We start from the raw sequence: 18940 nt of genomic DNA on the forward strand, positions 1-18940 counted from the left end.
TTGAAGATTATATCCTACAATTTTGCATCTGCGTGTGTGCTGGCATGGATGTGTTCTTTGTTTTCCCCCTTTTTATTCTTAATGTCACCCTGAAGTTGAGCATTATAGGAGTGAACTGGGAACATACTGCTTAATTAGGTACAACCTCAGAGCAATATAGTAAGGCTGCAACTTGCGCACATTTAACTTGTGTGCTTTATATAAACCAATGCGTTTTGACTATATGCACAATTTTGACTTTGGTTGTTGTTGTTTTTTGGGTTTTGACTTTGGGCACAATCCCCTAAACATAACCTTTGCAAAAGTTGTGGCCCTACTGCATAGCAATTTCCTGATAGTGCTAAAGCTCTGTGCTCCAGTTGTAGGGTGACTTGCAGCCTCTGTAGCACCAAAGTTCACTGCTATTGCCTTAAAGTAAAACTGAGATAATATGACTTTGATATTTAGCTAAGTAAACAGTCCCCTGGATAAATGGGTGTGGGTGTGAGATTTAGAGCAAATTCCTTCCTTACCCTCAATGTTTTTGGCTCACCTGACTTTAGCGATGTAGAGCTTTACAGTGGTACCTCGGTTTAAGAACAGCCCTGTTTACAAACTATTCGGTTTACGAACTCCACAAAACCGGAAGTAGTGTCCCAGTCTGAGAACTTTACCTTGGTCTAAGAATAGAATCTGAACAGTGGAAGGGCACTGGCAGCGGGAGGCCTCATAAGGAAAGCGCGCCTTGGTTTAAGAACGGTTTCGGTTTAAGAACGGACTTCCAGAACGGATTACGTTTGTAAGCTGAGGTACCATTGTACTTCACCATTTGGTTAACCGCTATCTTAGCCCTTATACTAAGAACTAAAGCCCCAATGTGACAACGTCCTAGAACACTATTTAGACCTACAGTGTGCATTTTGTAACACTAAGGATACTTAAAGTGCATTTTGTAATTACAAGGCTGAAGTTCATCCTGGTTTTGGGGTGCAAGATTTTAGAATGAGGCAATGTTTGTTTTAAGGGCAGGGTATAGGTAAAGGTAAAGGACCCCTGACAGTTAAGTCCAGTCGTGAATGACTCTGGGGTTGCAACGCTCATCTCGCTTTACTAGCCAAGGGAGCTGACGTTTGTCCGCAGACAGTTTTTCCGGGTCATGTGGCCAGAATGGCTAAGTCACTTATGGTGAAACCAGAGCAGCGCACAGAAACGCCGTTTACCTTCCCGCCAGAGCGGTACCTATTTATCTACTTGCACTTTGATGTGCTTTTGAACTGGTAGGTTGGCAGGAGCAGGGACCGAGCAATGGGAGCTCACCCTGTTGCGGGGATTCGAACCACCAACCTTCCGATTGGCAAGCCCTAGGCTCAGTGGTTTAGACCACAGTGCCACCCTCACTTCTTTATTTATGCTGTTTGTCACAAGCCCCGCAGCAGTGTTAGGATCAGGCTTGGGTTGGAAGGCCCCAGTGCAGGTGGAGGTAGAAACCAGGAAGGGAGGGCTGATGGGTGGGAACTGGGGTTGGAGGCGGTGGGGGGGGCTCTCTCTGGTGTGCAGCTTCAGCCGCTTTGAAAGAGAGGCAAGGTGGTGCCTGATATGGTTGACTGCCACATATAGAAGTCAACAAAATCAGTAGTGAAATGTTACTTGCAGTACTGGCACCAGGATGGCACCCTCCATGGCACCCAAGAGAAGGAGGCTAGGTCAGGGGGTGCATACCTAGCTCTCTCCTCTGGTAGAGGGGAATCCGTGACCCCGAATCTGCCACCAGAGGCGGTTGCCTCACTTTGCCTAATGGTAGGGCCAACCCTAAACTTATCCTGAGTCTAGACTGAAGTGACACTTTTGTCACCTAGCACAGGTGCCACCTCCACAGTTCAGAGCTGGTTCTTAGCTACCCTGAGCTCCTTCTTACCCTGCCTCTTCCATTCTTGGATCAATCCAAAACTATCCGTGTGATCCCAGGGTGGTTGATTCCGGGGCGTCTTTTGCTGATCAAATGTCAAAACTGGAAAGCAGGTGTCCAAAGACCATGGTCTGTCACCTCACCTTTTTAACTGCGTTGGTTGGGCCAGTTTTTCAGACGGCAATCTTCCAGGCTGCTGCAGCCTGCCGGACCTGGTTCGTCAAACACAGTTGTGGGCGCTGATGTGGATATATAGGTACCCATGAATGGGACCCTCCCGACAAGAAAAACGGTCTGGAATAAGCCCTGAAATTGTTTCTCTTGAAATCCCCCCACTGCGCCGAGGCTGCGTGATCCATCCCTCAGTTCGCCTTTCGCTTCCCTTCACAGTATCGCTGCTGCGTTAGCAATGGCCAGAAGTCCTACTCAGCGAGGGAGGCGGGGCGTCGCACAGGGCGAGCGCGGGAGTGGCGGGAGGGGGAGAAAGAAACCCTCCGCCTTAGCGACAGCAGAGAGTCCGTCGGCGGAGGTGGAAGGGGGCGCGCCTGTGGCGCCTCAGAAGTGGCAGGAAAGGCGAGCCGGCTCCTCCTGCGCCCTCGGGTTGCGCCTTTCTTCCTCCCTTAGCGCGGGCGTCTTTTACCCGCTCTGCCTTCGGCGCGCGGTTCCTTGCTCTGCGGCGCCTTCGATTCCAATTCCCCGCCGCTTCTGAAAGAAGAAGCTGAGCTGCCTCGCCGCAGACTCCGCTCGCTCGGCTGCACCATGAGCGCCGACTGCACGAGTTACATGAACGCCGACAAGGTGCTGGTCAGCGCCTTCAGCTGCCCGGGGGAGGAAGGCGAGCCCGGCTCCATCTACTGCTGCGGCTTCCAGGACCTCAAGTATTGTTGCGATGACCCGAACAGCTTCTTCCCCTACGAGCACAACTACATGTGGTGGCTCAGGTGAGACCAGCAGGCAGGCTGGGGGGCTGCCCGCCCAGTCCACCACAGTGCCAAGACCCTTTGGTGTGAGTGTGTGTGTGGAATTAGTGGGATGCGCTCTGCACACGCTCAGAGGTTGTATAATGATTCTGTGCCCGTTTCAGTGCTGCCTTAGCACCAGGCTAAGCTTTGGCACTAAGTTAAGTTGAGCCACTAGCAGAGAGGGAATGTGTGTGGCAGGGGTGTGAATGTGAAAACTGGTAATGTAACCAAATATGGGGACTTTCTGGAATCTAAACCGGTTGCTTAGAGCTTGCATTATTTTAGGAGGGGATTTTTTACCCCTGTTTTAGCAACCTTGTAGCAGCAGCAGTGTGAGAGGATCGTCACTTTGCAGCGAGACAAAGAGGTATGCTCAAGAGACGACTTAACATATAATAATTTCCCCTCTTGTCCTTTGAATCATTGTATATCTATTACTGGCGACAACCAGGGTGACAAAATGATGGGTTCTCTGGGACTCCAATGCATGCCTTTTCATTAACTCTAATTAATATTAGTGGTACAGAACAGGAGAATGGTAGCTACTAGTCTAGTCTAATTAATCCAAATGAATGATTTGTCTCTTTGTAGAAATAACTCATCATTAATAATTGGCGAAAGAGTTTTCTTAACAAGAATCTGATTGGGTTCAAACTTAATCCAGGTGGTTTTAGGCAAGTCATGTTATATTCACAGTGCAATCCTATGCATTTCCACTTCGAAGTAAATCCCATTGAATTCAGTGAGGCTTACTCCCAGATAAGTGGGTACAGTATAAGCTTGTAGCCTCCATGTCGCATTTGCAATATGGATAGTGTAGCTGTGGCAAGGCTTTGTGCAGCCTTGGAAAAGTCCACCTGAGTTAACAAGCTGAGGGGGCAGGGGGAGGCAGAATCCCTTGTCTAGTCCTCCAATATATTATTGTATTTACTTGTGCTCAAAAGAGGAACAAACTATTGTAGAGGTTTCCCTGCCTGGTTACCTGGAGGTGATTAATAATTGTCACAGGCAACCAACCCTGTGAGTGGTTTACAACAAGCCTGTACTAATGCACAGGAAACACTTTGAACACTTTAAAAAAAGTTCTATGTTACTGCTAAGTTTGTATGAGTAAAAGATAAAAAGATTTCTCCAATCTGAAGAGAAACTAAAGTATTGAATAAGTTTATATTTTTAAGGAGTATCAACTGTGATCACCTGGATATTGAGTAAAAGGGTATTTGCAAATGACATCTTGTGGGTGGGATCCTGCCTCCCCATCATGTGTTCAGTGACACCTACTGTACATGCAGACATCACTAAGTACTGTGGCCAAATAAGTGGCTCCTAGGAGGCATAGCCTTGCAAATGTATCATCAGAGTCGAAGCTTTCTGGAGCTTAAAACTGTCATAGTAAGCAATTGTGAGTTTTAAGGCTTAGACTTCTGACACCATGCTGAGTTATTTCAGAAAAGTAGACAGACCAAATAGCTACTGACAAGAACAGCTATTTTATTGTCATGACTAGTCAAAAACAGCAGCACTTTCAATGCTGACGGCATCATTAGGGATGGGATGTCAACTATGGTTGGAATAGCAACGTAACACTTAAAGTTCCTCATTGCACTCTCTCCTCTGCCAGTTTCTTCCTCAGATGTAACAGATGCCATCTCAAAACAAGAATATCAATCATCAGTGACTGAATTTAGGTACTAATCTATGCAGGCAGATGGTACTACTACATTTCATGTGAGAGAAGTCCACCTCACAGAATACAAAATTACTACAGCAAAGGCTGTGTAGGAATTAAATTACTGTGTAGGAGTTAAAAAGAAACCTGCGGAATTTCACTTTTTTCATATTAAAAAGTTATAATTTTATACAAAGGATCATTCAAAATAATGATCCTCCACATGTGGTCTGAAGTGGTACAGTCCATACCTTGGGACTCTACACCTGTTTCTGTTGCATGCGAAGACCAGACCAGCAACATGGAATCTACAATGGGGGCCTGTGGCAAAACATTTGCTTCAGCACACCACTTCTGTTTTAGTCCATTTAGAACTGAATATCACAATGGGTGTGTGTGGCTGACAGGCATATTGTCCTTCCTGCAGCAGAAACTTGGACTAGATAGCTTCAGTCCCCTTCTCTCTCTCTGAGTCTATGTTTATCTCCCCGGGAATAGTGAAGGAATGTGTTTGCTGTAAATTGCAGGTCTAGCAACAAAAGGCTAGGATTTATTCTTGTAGAAGGGAGGTGTACATGCAATGTTTTTCTATAGGCGTTTTGCATATCAATACTTCCTGTACCTAATAAATGGGGGGGGGTATCAGTTTGCATTTTCTCAGTACAGAAAGTATTGTTCTGATGTGTAAAAATCTTTCCTATTCTACTTAATTCAAGAGGGTTCTGGAAGCTTCTCTGTGTGAAATAAACAAGCAGAAGGTTCCTGATGTTTGGGTTATTCCTTCAGAGAAGCTGAGTACAGCTGGTTTAAACTGGATCTCTTTTCTGTCAAGGTCATGCTGACTATAAAAGTAAGGCCAGAAGGAGCCTGGGTTTCAGTTTCTCTTTCTTTCTCTTTTCCTTCTGGTGTGGTGTTCTGTATATAGTGTTAAGTTTTAGTCTTATTATAAGTTATTGTAAGTTTAAGTTAAGTCCGCTGCAACTAGATTTCTTATGGACAGCGCCAATCCTGATTGTATTGGATTTGTGACCATTATGCTCATTTGCCTTCGGTAGCAGTAAAGCTCTGCTGGATGAAATACAATTGCCTCTGATCTATTTTTTGGGAATCCTGCAACGTGTTTAAGTTTTTACTCTGCTAACTATATGTTGGAGTTCTGCTCTGGATCAATAAGAGTAGAATTTCATGACAAATTCAGTTCCCATGAGAATATTAAAGACAAATCAGTTTATCTCTATTCTGTCAAAACATCTGTCTTCCTTCTTTAAGTACATGTGATGCTGATGATTTCTTGTTGTGGTGTGTTTGACAATGCTCCTAGAATGTCCAGCACATTAAATTCTGTTGCTTTCTTTTCTCAGTGTTGGAGCACTTATTGGCTTGTCAATTGCAGCAGTGGTCCTGCTGGCTTTTATCATCACTGTGTGCGTTCTTTGTTACTTGTTTATCAGCACGAAGCCACAAAGCAAACTGGATAGAGGCCTCAGTTTAAGCTTACAGTCAGCAGGTAAGAGCTCTTCATTCAGCAGAGAACATTCAGATGTTTCCTTAGTAGTTCCAGGATTCCTCACCTCCTGGGTTTTTTAATTGTTCTGATATCAAGCAGTCTCAAATTTTAGCCTCTCTCTAAATCAACACTAAGCTCTCCGAGTCTTCCAAATTCAGATGGCTCAGGCAACATTTATTCCTTCTTGAAGTTCTAGAGGCAAAAAAATATTCAGACAGTATGTAGCAGGAGAATAAGTAGCCCATTGGGCAATAGAACAGTCACTCAGCACAACAGTGAAAAGGAGCAAGCCAATCACAGGGCCTTATTTTATGCTCATTAGGAAAGGAAGGGAATGGGCTGTTGCATAGCTTGTTGGAAAAGACGCACACCTGGACTGGGAGGAGTTAGCAGTTCTCTAAGATCTTGCCTCCATCATGTTGGGGAAGACCTTATCACCATTTGAGAGCTATGGCCTGACCTATAAACTGATCGCCACAGTGTCTTCCTGTCTCTAAATACAATATCAGAAGACTTATCTGATGCGTTTTCTGGTGTCAGTGTTCTCTGATAGTGTAGTTTATCCTGGCAGTTAGGGGAACATGGATCCTTGATTTCGAAGTGTGGTCATAATCCTACACTGTTAGTGCTCTGCAACTCCAAAACTGGTGCTGGGTCCAGGACTACATTCAGATGCTGAATCTGATTACCAAATGCATGGTAGCCACCTTAATCATGGGCATCCCCACACTATACAAAGCATGCAGCTCCCTTGCCCATAACCACAGCTGCCTGGTCTGGATTCAGCTGCAGACTAAAGGCTTCCATTGATGTTAGCAAGTTCTGGTTCAGGCTAATCATCACCTATTTCTATTCCTTCATTACTGCTGACATACAGAAACTCATATCAAAGCTCATATTGAAAATGTTCATAAATGACAGGAGCCAACATTTCTTTAAAAAGAGACGTCCTGTTCACCTTCTTGCAAAGTATTATAAGCCATGCTGCAGGAGCCGCAGAGAAATTCTTTCTAATATGAAAGATTTCCTGATCCCAACAGAGAGGTGTGGAAAGATCTTTGAGGTGCAATCATATTATAGAGAATTCTGTCAGCTCTCTTATTTTATTTTAATTAGCAAAAACACCTAATACTCTTTTTTTTTGAAAGGCAAAGTTGAGCCTGACAGAAACAGCAAGCTGCCTTCTTTGCTCCCTTTTTTTGTTAAAGGGTTCCTAATGGGACATTCTCTAGAGATGGCAAGCATATCTGCCTGCTAATTAAGAGATTCTTAGTCCTAGTTGTCTCATCCTTAGGCAACAGACTTACTCAATTTAATTCAATTCCAAATGAAAACTTTTTGTTCTGTGAATTCAAGGGAACTGTATTGATTACCCTCTGAAATTGGAATTAAACCCATCATCAGTCTCCAGCTACTTTTCTAGTTATTATTTCAACCTTTTGAAATGGGGAGAAATGGGGGGGAGGCAGTTGTGCTGTTTCATTAAAGCTCTAGCAGCATATATACTGTCAACTAGTGGTGCAGCAATAAGACTGCTAGCACATTTGCAAAGCTAAGCATGATCCGGGATGGTTTCAGATTGTATGGGAGAGGGGCATGTGTTGAGATTCCTGCAATGCAGGGAGTTGGATTAGTTGACCCTCAGGGTCCCTTCCTCTTCTCTGCTTCATGACCCTGTGATGTAGGCTGCTTCTCCAGATCCTCCAACGAGGTTTCCTTCAGTGGGATCATGACAAAACCTCCCATCTGGAAGCACCCCCTTTCTGCCTCATATGTCGTCATAACTATGGCAAAACAGTTGATTTTGTGGAGCTTTATCTACCATCAGAAAACACCAGGTCACAGCAGAAAAGATGACTTAGCCGTCAATGGACTAGAAAAGGAATAGGCTTTAATGTCCATCTTTGAGCAACAATAGCAGTGAATAGAAATAGCAAGCAGTGAGTAGTAAGGAATGAGATAGGTTTTAGGTTATGCTATGCTTCTAATAGGTTATGTTATATTCTGGATTATGTTATGTTCTAATAGATTATGTCTGAATAGGATGAGAGTGTTGGAGATACGTGCGAATGTGTATGTGAATCCGGTCTCGGGTGTTTGATTTTCGTTGTTGTGTATACTGTGTATATACGGACAATGACAATAAATTTATCTTATCTTATCTTATCTTATCTTATCTTATCTTATCTTATCAATTGCTTGTGGGTACAGATACAGCAGCAGACATATTGGTCTAATTATTAAAGGAACTTCAGAATCAGATAAACTCGTTTATTTCCTGTTTTTCCCCTTAAAAGAATGACCTGGGGAAAGATCACTAAGTGGCACATTTGGTAACTATGACAACCTTAATTAGGTTGATTTGAAATATATATATATATATATATATATATATATATATGTGAATTTGAAGTTTTCCAGCTTGTTAAAAATGATTATTATACTCTTGAGTGCGTTAACTTAAATTTGTTGATACCTGTTCTTATCTCTCTCTTAATTATAAGGTTAGCTGATAATCAACTTGCTTTATCATAACTGGATATCTGTTCATTTCCTTTGGAACTAGTCAGTCATCCTTTGAATGTCCCTAATCCGCTTAATTAGAAACAGTAAAGCTGTTGAAACTTTCTACTTGGCCTTTTTAAGTGATAAATATGAGGCTTTGAGGAACAGCTGACACTGTGCAGTAAGTGTTAAAAGGCCAAATAAACAAGTTGACTTTGGTGCTTATTAGGGTTGCCAACTTACTAGAATAGTACAAGATGCATTTTAATTGTGACAATAGAGCAAGTTCAGAACCAAGCGGCAAACCCAATTTCAGCTTATGCAGCCATTGCCTTCCTAAACCTTGCTTTGTCAGAAGCTCAGAGATCAGATCTGGAAAGAAATTATGCTAATTCATCCCATCAAGAATAACTACCAGGAGTGGTTGGGGCAGTGCTGCAGAGCTAGCCACCTAACACAGTAATCATCGTCACTTACTGGGATGATGCAGGGCAGGGCAGTGTGCAATTTTGGGGCTGTGCAAGCACACCAATGGATGCTCCCACCAGTGTGCACACACAGCCTTGTTCTAGCTGCTGCCTTGCCCTGGTAAGACACCTCCCCACTGCACTGCCTGCTCTTGCTAACTATGTCACTGAAGCATCCTTTATTTATTTTCTTAGAGTTAGAGCCCCTTTCCCCCCTGTCATTGGACCCAAGGCAGTCACCTATCCAGATATTGATCAGACTCACTTAACTTCAGCAAGGTGATGGCTTCATGTATCTTCAGACCATACCAGCAGAGCATCCTCATTAGATCCTGTGACTGAAAGATGCCTCCTTCATTTCAGGTTGACTGAGAAAGATGTCCTTTTTGTTTTTCAGGTCGAGAAACTAGAGGAGGTTCTTTATGTTAAGGAAAGGTGTGTGGGACAGGACATGTACGGACCAGTTCTGCAAGCAAACAGGTACACTGTTCTTCCCGTTACAGCCCCCAGTCTCTTCTTTGTAGATGAGGGAATGTTTGCTTTTGAATTCAGGATCGATGAGAATTGTTTGCTATTTGAAAGGCAGTATAGGTGTGTTCAAACAAACCCCTTCACCTGTACAATGGCGGAGGGTGTGTTCCCGCTACCCTCTTGTGCAGTCATGGAACTTGCAAGATTATTCATTTGTATGCCTACTTTGTTGCTGTATTATTTAGTCCATAAGAGTCCTTGCCATCTTTGTGACTTTCATTGAGCAGGCCCATTCAGGTCAAATATTAGCTTTTGTGAAATGCAGGGATTAGATAACATTAGGTTATACCCAGTACTGATGTTCCACTAGTGCAGTAGACTTCCATTTGCAAAAGGGAACTTTCCCCATTCCTCCTCTCCAGACCCCTGTGCACCCTCCAGACATGCCCCTCCAAGCATCTTTTGAAGGTGCACAGAGGAGAGGAAGAAGTCTCTTTCTGTCACCCCCTTCTCTCTCTAGCAGACTGCTGGAAGTAGGACAAATCACTCGTCTTAGAGGTCTGAACCGATCACTTGGCAGAGGTTCTCTCCAAATCTTCCTTTTCTTATTCTGAGCTACCTGGGGCTAGTTCAAGACATTTTGATGCTTGAGGCAAACCACAAAATGGTACTCTGCTCCCTGCCAGGGAAGAAGGGGTGAGGGAAGATCTACATCAGGAACAAAGGGGGAATAAAGATCCCTTTTAGGATCTTCTGCCTCTGGATCCTGTCACCCGAGGCAATCGCCTCAACTTGCCTCATGGGTGGGCCGGCCCTGCCCCTTACCCCATGAAATTAGGCTGAAAGCCACCGATTGCCTTTCCCACCCTTATGCGATGCTAATGAATTTCATAACTGACAATTGGAAGCATTAAAACTCATTGTGGAAACAGTCAATGAAACATTTTCATGAAAGCAAATATTCTGGGACATGGACCCCTGGGTAAGACAGGAAATTAAGTTTGGGCTAAGTAGCTTAGCATTGTTCTACTTCCTGAATAATGAGTGTGGATTGTTTCTTCCTCAGAGAGATGGGGAGATAGTATGTTGTATTGCAGTAGTAACATTTCAGGTGAAAGGCCAAGATGTCTGCGTCATAGAGCACATAATTCAGCTGAGACAGAAGGATTTAGCCATTGAGAATAAACACTGATTCATCTGGACAGAAGAAAATTATTTTTGTAGTGCACTTGTCTGTGGATTATTGAAAGGGAGGCAGCACAATGTGCTGGCTGATCAATGAGGATTTGAACTAAAAATGCTGATAAAAGAAACATGCTTTAGTCAACAAATGAAATATACTGCATTCCTTTGGTTGGCTTTACAATCTTGTTTGTGAGTTTCAGGGTGCATTTTTAAAAATAACTTTTTATTGGGTTTTATAAACAAGGATCATAATAAATGATACAAATAAATAGACCAAGTCTTCTTGTCATGTGTAATATCTTCAACATATGGTTCATTATTAGTGTTCAGTGTGTAAGTTCTTGGTCTGTGAATTGGTTTAAACAAAAAAAGGGGGGGAAACAGGGTAGAACAGAGTTAACAGATAACTTTCAACATTGCAGTGCTAAACACCTTGTGATCAGAAGCCCTTGTGTTTGTGCTTAGATTAAATATGAGTAACAGTCATTTTTCTCTTATGTTACCAGTGAAACAATATAAAGCCTTGGTATATTGATGAACATGGGAGGCAGGGTCAAAGTGAAGATAACAAAATTATTAATAGCAGGGGCTTTTTCTCCAAGCTGTTTTTATGGGTCTTGAAGCAGAGCTTAGAGTTTATGTAGATATACTTCTTTCTTCCATGTCCACATGTGTATTTAAGATGAGGAAAACGATCTGATGGCTAATTCAGTGCAGATAAAAAAGAGGGCTGGAAAGCAGCTACCATAAATTTCTATGGTTTTTGCTTAATGCAGAATTGTGAATGGGAACAGATCAATCCATGGCCAAAGAGGAATGCATATATAACATATGCTTTATATGGTACTTAGCTTGATAGCCTAGAAAGAAAGAAAGAAAAACCATGCAGTTTAATATTGTTTTTGAAATCAGAGCCCTTGGAGTTTCAAAAGCAAGTCTTCTCAAGCATATATTATAGAAGTGTAACTGTCCTCCCCCCGCCCCCTGGATGCCACTTAACAGTCTTCTGCTGCTCATGAAGAAGCTGGCTGTTTCCTTCTGTTTGCACTTTGTGCCTGTTGATATTTGAAATGTGGCTTGATCAAATCTTTCTGCTGTGCCTTTGCTGCACATCTCTGATGCATACCTGTATTGCTACGTCCTTTGATGCACAGCATGACAGAATGTAATGTAGCCAACTGTGTGAGAGCTAGCACTGATTCAACAATGGGACTAAAACCTGATTCGATGTAGTTATACCGTAGCTACATAGCACTACATCAAGCACTAAGCTGGTGTAACAGGAAGCCTTGTTCTCGCACTGACTAGTCCCTGTACAAATGAAATCTTTGTTCCACCACTGCAAGGCTGCCCTACTCCATCTGCTGGGGGAGGAGCTGAAGCCATGACACTGTAGCAGCAGTACCTGCAAGAATCATTGTCAAAGCAATGATTCTTCAACATCAACTTTGTTGGACTGGGCATGTTGTTTGGATGTCTGATTATCGTCTTCCAAAGCAACTACTCTATTCTGAACTTATAAATGGAAAGCGTAATGCTGGTTGTCAACAAAAGAGGTTTAAAGGCTCTCTGAAGGCAAATCTTAAAAAATGTAAACACCGACAATTGGGAAACACTGGCCTGTGAGTGCTCCAATTGGAGAACAGCCTTTACTAAAGATGTCATGGACTTTAAAGATGCTTGAACTCAGGACAAAAAGGAGAAATGTGCTAAGAGGAAGGCACGTTTGGCAAACCCTCACCATGACCAACTCCTGCCCGGAAACCTATGTCCCCACTGTGGAAGAACGTGTGGATCTAGAATTGGCCTCCACACACTTACAGATTCACTGTTAAGACTGTGTTCAAGAAAGACAATCTTACTCAGCTACGAGTGATTGCCAAAAAGAAGACCTGCAAGCCCCTTTCATGGAGCAGCTTTGGCATCCAAGAGACTGACTTGGGGCAAAAACGATGGAGAAAGAGGCAAGGCTGTGCATGGCATTTGTATCAGCATTGCTCTGACAAATGAGTGGGGATTTTATACAGGCAAATGGAGTGAAGTTTCAGGGTTGTTTTAGCTGCTGAAGTGCAAGCCTTCCTAGCACTCTAACCTTGGGCATTATTGATCCACTGTCCCCAGCAGAATGCAAGAGGGCATTTTCCTACTTCAGTTACTATCTGTTGATGAATCTGTTTGTGCTTATGGCAGACAGCTGTTGATTTGGCTAAATTAGTGACAAGTCAGATGTGAGGTTGGAAATCCACTAATAGACTCTCCTGCATTTTTGTTATTGTGCTGTTTTGGAGGTTGGCGGAGTAGTGCTCTGAGGAATGTTGTTTAACCCTTCCTTCCCATGCCCCTTTTCTGATGGAGCTGCTAATAGTTTCCTGTCTTTTGCCTCCTTTTGGAGCTATCCTTTTGGAGCTAATAATAGCTTGGGAGGGGAAAGCAATTTGCACTAGATAAAACACATAGGAAGAAAGGGTGAAACTTTCCCAGAGCTGGTCTTCAAAGTCACTGTAAGCAAAACAGGAGCTGAAAGATCCTAATTGTGGATGTCCCACATCACACTTAATTTGGCCCCGTGCCAAGATATCTTTGTCATCTTCTTCATGCATTCTTTTAGGCTAGTATTAATAACCTTCTGTGCTTCATCACAGAACTGGATTGTTAACTCAGTGTTCTTGTCTTGTCTTTTTTAAAAGCTTATACTTATGAAGCATGTGTAGAGCTACAGCTGTACAGTAGTAGTTAACGTGTTCCTGGGTAGGAAACGGATAGTGCAGTTCTCTGGAAGCAAGTCCAGTTGACTTTAATGGGGCATTCCCAGATCTAGGATTCTAGCCTGGGGTTCACATTCCTGCTTAGCCCTTGATCTTGGCTGGGGTAACATTATTTCTTGCTTCTAAGGTTATTAGTCACAGAGTTATTGTGCAAATAAAATATGATTGCCCCATGTATGCAATCCTGAGCTCCATGGAGGAACAGTGAGATTCAAGTATGACAAAGACAAATCTATTCAAGAGAGAGAGAGAGAGAGAGAGAGAGAGAGAGAGAGAGAGAGAGAGAGAGAGTTTTTAATAGTGGTTTCTGTTTTGTTTCCATAGCAGAAAACTGCATCTTTCTGAACACACCAGCAAAACTGTCTACACAGCCCCACAGAAACAAAAGGAGTCTCTTGTCTTTAAGCTGGACTGGAAGAATCCAACTCAAGAAGCCAAGGAGCACTTTGAAACCTGTTCTATTGCTGCTGTGAAAGCTATTAATGCTCAGGGGCCAACCTGGACAAGTATCCAGGAAAATGAAATCATTATTGTCACCATTCATGTACATTGCAGGCCCTGATCCAGTGACAACCTTCGCCCTCTGTTTTACAAGTATGTATTGTCTTATATTTGCAGGAATGTTAACTTTTAATTAAATGAGATAATATTGCTTTAAAAAAAAAATTAACCTGTTGTTCATACAGACCATCTTACATGCACAAAATGCAAATGCAATAGTATATTTTGATTTGCACAACTTCTGTTAAGAAAGTGATTTTTTGTGCCCCAATATTTTCTTTGAATTATGCACCTGCAAACTTTTGCGTTAAACACATGGTTCTTTCTGAACAGACAATACCCCGCTTCCTGACATTTCATTTGTGTCTTCATCGTGTACTATGGAAACACATTTTAATGATATCTGCTCATACATATTATTTATTTATTTCTGCCCCACTCTTCCTTCCCAGGGGTCTAAGATGGCAAAGAATATAAACCAAATCAAAACCATAAGTACATTATACAAAGTAATATCAGTAAAATGATTTAAAAGACAGAATTCACAGTACATCAGTCAAGGGATTACAAATGATCAGTTGCATTCACTCTACTCCAAAGGCCTGGATTAGCTGTTGGCAGAATCAGGGAGCGGGGCACAAATACAGCTCTAGCAGGAGAGAGTTCCACAGTTGGGATGCCACCACAGAGAAGGTCTTGTTCAATGTCACTGCCAAATGGGCCATGCTCACTGACCCTGAGCAGGGTCTCCCCTGCAGCTCTTAGGTTGAAAATAGGCAGATGTTGAGAAGGCACAATAACTTCACTATATATACTATTAAAGTTAGTTGTGGCAATTCAAATTGCAGCAAAAACCAACAGTGCTTCACTCAAGGCACCAACATGAGCAAGAGTTAAAAGTGCATGCTCAAAGCCAAATTGAAGAGACTCCTCAATGTATTACATAATCCTAAATAGAAAGATGCAATTAGCAATTAAAACCAGTTCCATGAAATTGGCTTGATAAAATTAAAAAGCAGGTAAGTAAACAGTTTACTAATTTGCCAGGAGCATTTGAGGCCCACAGGATCTGCTTCAGTGGCTTATGATTTATAAAGACATCTGTTAGTGACACCTTTGTTCATCGGAGCAGCTGTTTCTCATTAAACCATAGGCTGACAGTCTTCTATGCATCATGTTAACGATAAGCAAGCCTGTTTAGCTCACACTATTATTTTTGAAGGCTTACAGTGATCAACTCTCCTATATTATAGACATAAACTTGCATGAGGTGGAAAACTCATGGCTATATAAATAAATATTTCATTCATAGCAGGAAAGGCATATTGTTTAGATCACGGCTACACATCACTTTGAGGGCCACTTCTGTAGTTCTGCTAACTCAAGTGAGCTGCATCGTTATGTGAACCATAGAAAAGTAATTTGATTACAGTGTTAACTCATTGTCATCTTTTCAATTCATTCTCCATTTCATTTCTGTGCTACGCAGTGCTTTCTCACTTTTCACTAATACCGAACTCTAATTTCTGATCATTTTTCCTCCTTTTCTTTCTTTTTCTGTTCCATAGTACACTGTCATTTCTTTCTGTATCCCAGAAGTGGGGAGGCTATGCCTTCCACATGTTGCTGGGCTCCAAGTGCCATCATACCTCATCATTGGTCATGTTGGTTGGGGCTGATGGGAGTTGTAGTCCAGGGTTTCAGGCAGGGAGACATTTAAACCCCTATCTGGAGATACTGGGGATTGAACCTGAGACCTTTCTGCATGCAAAGCAGATGCTTTGTCCCTAAACTATAGCCCTTCTCCACTATTTATTTCTCTGCACAATCACAGGTCTGCATTTTGTTTGCTTTCCCCAGATACTGTACACTCAGTTTCTCAACTGCCTCGTCTGTTTTTGCCCACATTCTCCTCCACTGAATTCCATTCATTATCTCTCTGCTCCCCCTCTGTACTTTAGTCTACCAATCATCTCTTTTCTTATTCACAAGTTTGTCTGCATCCACACATCACTTTGTTTTCCTCTCTGTGTACTTTTCCTTTCTATTCCATAGTTTAGGGGCTGAAGCTGATATGAATAGTCATAGACAACATGCCCCATCATCACAGGTGCTTTTGTGGTAGGTTTTTTTTTTTTTAAAGTGTCATATTAAATTGATTTTTGGCATGAGAAATGGTCTAGCATCTTATTCTGCATGCTCCATGCATCATGCCAGTACTTCAACACTAATTGCTCCATCTGTCCACTCCATTATTGCCAAAACGTTTTTAAAAATGTAGAATGAGATCTCAACCAATTGTTTTCATCAAAATCCCTAAGGACCTGCTGTTCTTACCTCCGGAAAATGTGCATTTGCCATCACAGAAAAGGGGCAACTTCAAAAGCTATTGTTGGTAGTCTGCCATGCTTATGTGAATTGTATGCAAATAATTCAAATTGGTGATTGTATGGAAATTAAAATGTGGAAATTATTGGTTACCCCGTCAGCTTCTTTAGTCATCTTTCTTTAATCTAAGATGGTTGCATGACACCTTGTATGCCTCCTTCTGGCACCTCCTGCAGCCAAGCTGGTGCCACGCATATTGCTTTCCTTTGGACTACATCAGCAAGGCTGAGAGGAGGGCCTTGTTATCTGGGCAGCTCAAGACCTCCATACACACTGCCCAGGCTTGTACTCTGGGGAGGTCACTTTGGTACTGCTTACGCAGCAGTTTGACTTCACCCCAAGAGGTACACTCCATTGTTTCTTGAGATAGACAGATGCCAACAAAAGGTCCCAGGAAATCCTGTCTGCCTTCTGGGTTATCAGGGCTATGTGCGCAATAGGCATAATTTTCCCCCATGAGAAAGGTACCAGCTTTGCATACAGACAGTGTATATGTCAGAGCCGCCCCTAGGTCCCAGCTCACAAAGGACCAACGCCCGGCTGTAGTTATTTACAAAAGTCTTTATTGAAGTTCAGTTTCCATTTCAAAGCCGGAGCATGCTGCTCTACGTCTTAAAGTCTAGACCGGCGAAGTTCCGTCTGAGTCTCCTCCCCCCTGACACCAGTTTAAGACCCTAGCCTTGCTCCACCTCTTCCTTAGCTCCTTCCTCCTCTGGGCCCTCCTGCCCGCTGGGGTTTCATCCTTTCTGGACTCTTCTGACGCTGACCCCCCTGATTCTTGCCCCTCCTTCCGGCGGGCTTTAGGACCTGGTTCCCTCTCCGGGCTACCTGCTGTGCCGCTCGCCTGTACATTTGAACTTGGCGCACGCGCGTAGCCGGTAACCTTCCTCTCGACCGTTCCCTCGCTCTCCGATGGAGGCGTGGTCAACCCTGACTCATCTCTTGCTAGTGGTGAATACGCTGGCCCTGATACCTGGGACTCTTCCCCCCCACTACGGTCTGGAGGGGAAGCTGGTCCTGATTTCCAACTGCTGCTCTGGGAGTCCCCGCTGGCCCCTTGCTTCTGGGGTGTCCCCCTTGCCCTGGCCATCGGCGCCCCCTTCTGTGAATCTTCCGATTCGCTGGAGAGGCTCATGGAATCTCTCGGGCTACTGTCCTCTTCTATGCTCCCCTCAGATTGCTCCCCCTCGCTCTCCATCTCCTCCCCTCCCTGCGCTCCCACTGCGTCCCTGACAGTATGCCTCTGGCTGTATGCTCAAGCTCTTAACTGTCATTTAATCAGTGACACATTGTAGTCGAGTCTGAGTCTCCAGCTAAGATTAAGTGGCTGCTTTCTTTCTCCTGCACACACCCCAACCGCCCCAATGCTTTTGGTTTGCTTCCAGACAGTTGCATGGTTTCTCAAATGTCTCAAATGTCATTAAATGGGAAGTAACAAAGGAGGTTTGAAAAGAGTATTACAAGGAGGAAAATGCAGGGTTACTTGTTGGCAGGGTGATTCTTGGGACACAAGCATCATTTCCCTGCTTTATTTCTTTCCACTTCAGGTAGTGAAAAAGCAGGTCCCAGGTCAACAAATGCAGGATATAATAATAATAATAATAATAATAATAATAATAATAATAATAATAATACTTTTGTTGTCATTGTACAACCTGTGTACAATGAAATTAAGCAAGCCTCCCCCCACAAACACTCAATCTCTTATCAAACAACACACCACCTTGCAAGTCAATTTCGCTGTGTTTTTTTCCGTTCAACAGCCTAACAGCCCATGGATAGAAGCTATTTTTTAGCCTGTTTGTACGGCTGATTATACTTCTATATCTCCTGCCCGAGGGTAGAAGATTAAAGAGGTGATGGCTGGGGTGTGAGTCATCCCTGAGAATTTTTCTCGCTCTCCTAAGGCAACGATCCCTTGCGATGTCATCTAGCGGACTCAAGGGACAGCCCATGATATCATGTGCTGTATTCACCACCCTCTGTAGAGACTTTCTGTCCATGGCTGTCAGGCCAGCATACCACATTGTGATACAATATGAAAGGACACTTTCTATTGTGGACCAGTAGAAGGAGTTCATCAGTTGTTGTTTAACATTATTCTTTTGCAAGACCCTGAGGAAATGGAGTCTCTGTTGGGCCTTTCTGACCACCTGAGTTATGCTCATTTTCCAAGTGAGGTCCTTGCTAAGGTAGACTCCCAGGAATTTAAAGGCGGAGACTCTCTCCACACAGCCCCCCCCCCAATATACAATGGGGCAGGTTCCCCTCTCTTCTTCTGGAAGTCCAACACCATCTCCTTTGTCTTACTAATATATAGGTGCAAGTTCTTCTCTAAGCACCATGTAGATACTTTTTGAACCTTCCCCCTGTAAGCTGTTTCATCTCCGCCTGCAATTAGGCCCATTATGGCAGTATCATCTGCAAACTTAATAATTACTGTGGATGGATCAGATGATATGCAGTCATATGTGTACAATGAGTACAGGGAGGGACTTAGCACACATCCCTGTGGGGTGCCAGTGCTAAGCTTCAGGGAGGTAGATGTAGCCATCTCAATCCTCACTGTTTGTGCCTGATCCCTTCAGCCCATCATGTACTGTAGTGCATGGATGGATGGTTTGTCAGGATTTTT

General features: G+C 43.3%; 1 protein-coding gene across 2 annotated transcripts; it reads left to right on the forward strand.

The window, feature by feature from the left end:
• Positions 1-2395: 2395 nt before the first annotated feature.
• Positions 2396-16397, forward strand: SHISAL2A (shisa like 2A). Of its 2 annotated transcripts, none has more exons than XM_083742714.1 (4): positions 2396-2826; positions 5878-6023; positions 9393-9475; positions 13741-16397. In XM_083742714.1, exons 1-3 carry the CDS (start codon positions 2645-2647, stop codon positions 9422-9424), a joined length of 360 nt encoding a protein of 119 aa, XP_083598840.1. In that variant the 5' UTR covers positions 2396-2644; the 3' UTR covers positions 9425-9475; positions 13741-16397. The 2 variants fall into 2 exon arrangements, with proteins under 2 accessions (XP_083598840.1, XP_083598841.1); XM_083742715.1 differs by having other exon boundaries at positions 2399-2826; positions 13744-16397.
• The last annotated feature ends 2543 nt before the right edge of the window (positions 16398-18940 follow it).

The sequence above is a fragment of the Podarcis gaigeae genome, assembly GCF_964106915.1.
Source record: "Podarcis gaigeae genome assembly, chromosome: 6".
Taxonomy (NCBI): domain Eukaryota; kingdom Metazoa; phylum Chordata; class Lepidosauria; order Squamata; family Lacertidae; genus Podarcis; species Podarcis gaigeae.

Coding starts and splice junctions, on each gene's coding strand:
- SHISAL2A (XM_083742714.1), top strand. CDS start 2,645: ATGAGCGCCGACTGCACGAGTTACATGAACGCCGACAAGGTGCTGGTC. Junction 2,827..5,877: donor AACTACATGTGGTGGCTCAG/GTGAGACCAGCA, acceptor TTCTTTTCTCAG/TGTTGGAGCACTTATTGGCT. Junction 6,024..9,392: donor TTTAAGCTTACAGTCAGCAG/GTAAGAGCTCTT, acceptor TTTGTTTTTCAG/GTCGAGAAACTAGAGGAGGT.